We start from the raw sequence: 2442 nt of genomic DNA on the forward strand, positions 1-2442 counted from the left end.
ATGTAGCAGTCGCCTGCATTAGGAAGGAACGCGGGCGGCGCTCTCTCGGCCGGCACGCCGCTCAATTTCCGACGCTAGTGAGTGATCACGTCCGCTTTGGACGGGCATTAATGCGGGCACTAGCGCTTTGGAGCGATGCTAACCGCTTCGTGCGGGAGGGGGGGATATTTACTGGCCCATGACGACCAGAATCGATAGAAGTAGCGGTTTGGACTCCCGCAAACCCCCCACGTGTTTGTCTCCGGTTTGCGAGAAAAATCACGTGCGGACCGTGTCAAGGATTGATACAAGGTCGCTCTGGATGACTTTCACGGTTCGGAAGATCGCGGAGGTTTGCGGGTTCCGTCTTGGAGATGCCCTTACATGTATATATAGCTAAGTGAAAAAATACATGGTTTAAAATTACTTATCGAAGAAATAAATGTATCTGTAATATGTAGATTTATTTTAGTTCTAGATATATATTTATTTTATTCATTTTTTGACATGTATTTGGAGAAGGAGGGAGTACTTTCCCCTGTCAAGAATTAATTAAGCACAGAAATACCATGTTTCACATGGAATTAGGTGGTGATATATTCTCCTCATGTGCGCATATATATCCTCGCTGCCCATCATGCCTTGCAACCTGAGAATGCCGAAATTATCAGCAGGCGGCTAGCAGAGTCAAAGGATCCACACGAGTTCGCACCATGATCCAAGCTTGCTGGACGCGAGGGGCCACGTTCCAAGCGTCTCCAACTCTCTCACTATATATACCTCCTCAATGTAGGTACCTCATATCAAGCACAAGCAAGTCACCAGATCGATATCTACATATCTTTCCACTTACTTCATCCTGTGTATACTTGGATACCCAGGATATATACACTCACGTACGTACGACTAGCTGTCTAGCTAGCTATTTCAGCTTCTGTTTTTTTGAGTTTGCCATCTTACTTACTTAATTAAGCATCGTGTAGGTAGGTGCAGAAGGAAAGATGGCAGGAGTAGGCATGAACCAGCTGGTAGTGCTGCTACTCCTGGTGGCTCTGCATGGGCTGCTGCCACCGTCCGCCCACGCCGCCCTGCAGGACGGGTTCTACAGCGCCAGCACCAATTGCAACGTCGACGTCGAGGCCGTTGTGTGGGACGTCGTCGAGCAGCATGTCTCCCGGTTCGGCGACGGTGGCTCCGGCGCAGGTCTCATCCGCCTCCACTTCCATGATTGCTTTGTCAAGGTACGTGCTGCGTACGTGAGTTAAGTTGATCTTTTGTGTGTGTGTGTATGTGTGTGTGTGTGTGTGTGTGTGTGTGTGTGTGTGTGTGTGTAAAACTTGTTGAAACTGTTGTTGTTGCCTGATTATACATAGGGTTGTGATGCTTCCGTCCTCATCGATCCGAGCCCCGTCAACCCGAACCCGGAGAAGGCCTCGCCGGCCAACGGCGGCCTCCGTGGGATCGACGTGGTCGACGAGGCCAAGAGCCGGCTCGAGGGCGCGTGCCCCGGCACCGTGTCGTGCGCGGACATCCTCGCCTTTGCCGCCCGAGACGCGGCCTACATCCTCAGCTCCGGCGCGATCAGCTACAGCGTCCCCTCGGGCCGCCGCGACGGGCTCACCTCCAACGCCGCCGACGCCAACCGGAACCTGCCCCCGCCGTTCGCCCAGCTCGACGACCTCGTTCGCGCCTTCGCCTCCAAGGGCTTCAGCAGGGAGGAGCTCGTCGTCCTCTCCGGCGCGCACTCCATTGGACGCGTGCACTGCTCGTCCTTCCGGGACCGGATTCACCCCACAGTGAACGAGACCATGGACTGGAGCTACGGCACCTACATGCAGTGGCAGTGCCCCGAGGACGCCGGGACGGAGAAATGGATTGAGCAGGACATCGCGACGTCGGGAGACCTCGACGGCCAGTACTTTGAGAACGTGCTCGCCGGCAGGGTGCTCTTCAACTCGGACTGGGCGCTCATCGACGACGACCAGACGCGGCGGATGGTGGAGGACAACGCGATGAACCAGCGGAGGTGGGCCGCCAGCTTCGCCGCCGCCATGCGTAAGATGAGCTCGCTCGACGCCCTCACTGGCACCGCCGAGGGTGAGATCAGAAAGCTATGCCACGTCACTAACAGAGGCTAGCCATGCATCGATGGGACGCCTCCATATATATATATATATATATATATCAAAGGAACCTGTACCACCGACGATGATTCGCTATTGTTTTTCTTACAACTAGTGTATTTCGTTTTGTTAATTTTGTTTTCGAGTCTTCTGTATCGAACTTGATGCTTCACACTGTTTGTTTTCTATAGCACATTCTTAAGCCTTGTCATTAAATGGAGATCCCACCGATTAATTTTGGTTTCTCTTTTTCATGTCTCCTCCCCCTCCTTCCCATGTGTTAAGTGCTTCACATTAAGCACTCCGATCAAGTTAAACACAATTTCTTCTTTAAAAAGAG

General features: G+C 52.7%; 1 protein-coding gene across 1 annotated transcript; it reads left to right on the plus strand.

Annotated features, from left to right (window-relative positions):
• The first annotated feature begins 732 nt into the window (after window positions 1-732).
• Window positions 733-2137, plus strand: LOC123431118 (peroxidase 2-like). The gene is made up of 3 exons (XM_045114951.1): window positions 733-879; window positions 963-1220; window positions 1353-2137. The coding sequence occupies exons 2-3, from the start codon at window positions 981-983 to the stop codon at window positions 2115-2117; spliced, it is 1005 nt and encodes a 334-aa protein (XP_044970886.1). The 5' UTR covers window positions 733-879; window positions 963-980; the 3' UTR covers window positions 2118-2137.
• Window positions 2138-2442: the final 305 nt, after the last annotated feature.

Source organism: Hordeum vulgare, chromosome 2H, assembly GCF_904849725.1.
Source record: "Hordeum vulgare subsp. vulgare chromosome 2H, MorexV3_pseudomolecules_assembly, whole genome shotgun sequence".
Classification (NCBI taxonomy): Eukaryota; Viridiplantae; Streptophyta; class Magnoliopsida; order Poales; family Poaceae; genus Hordeum; species Hordeum vulgare.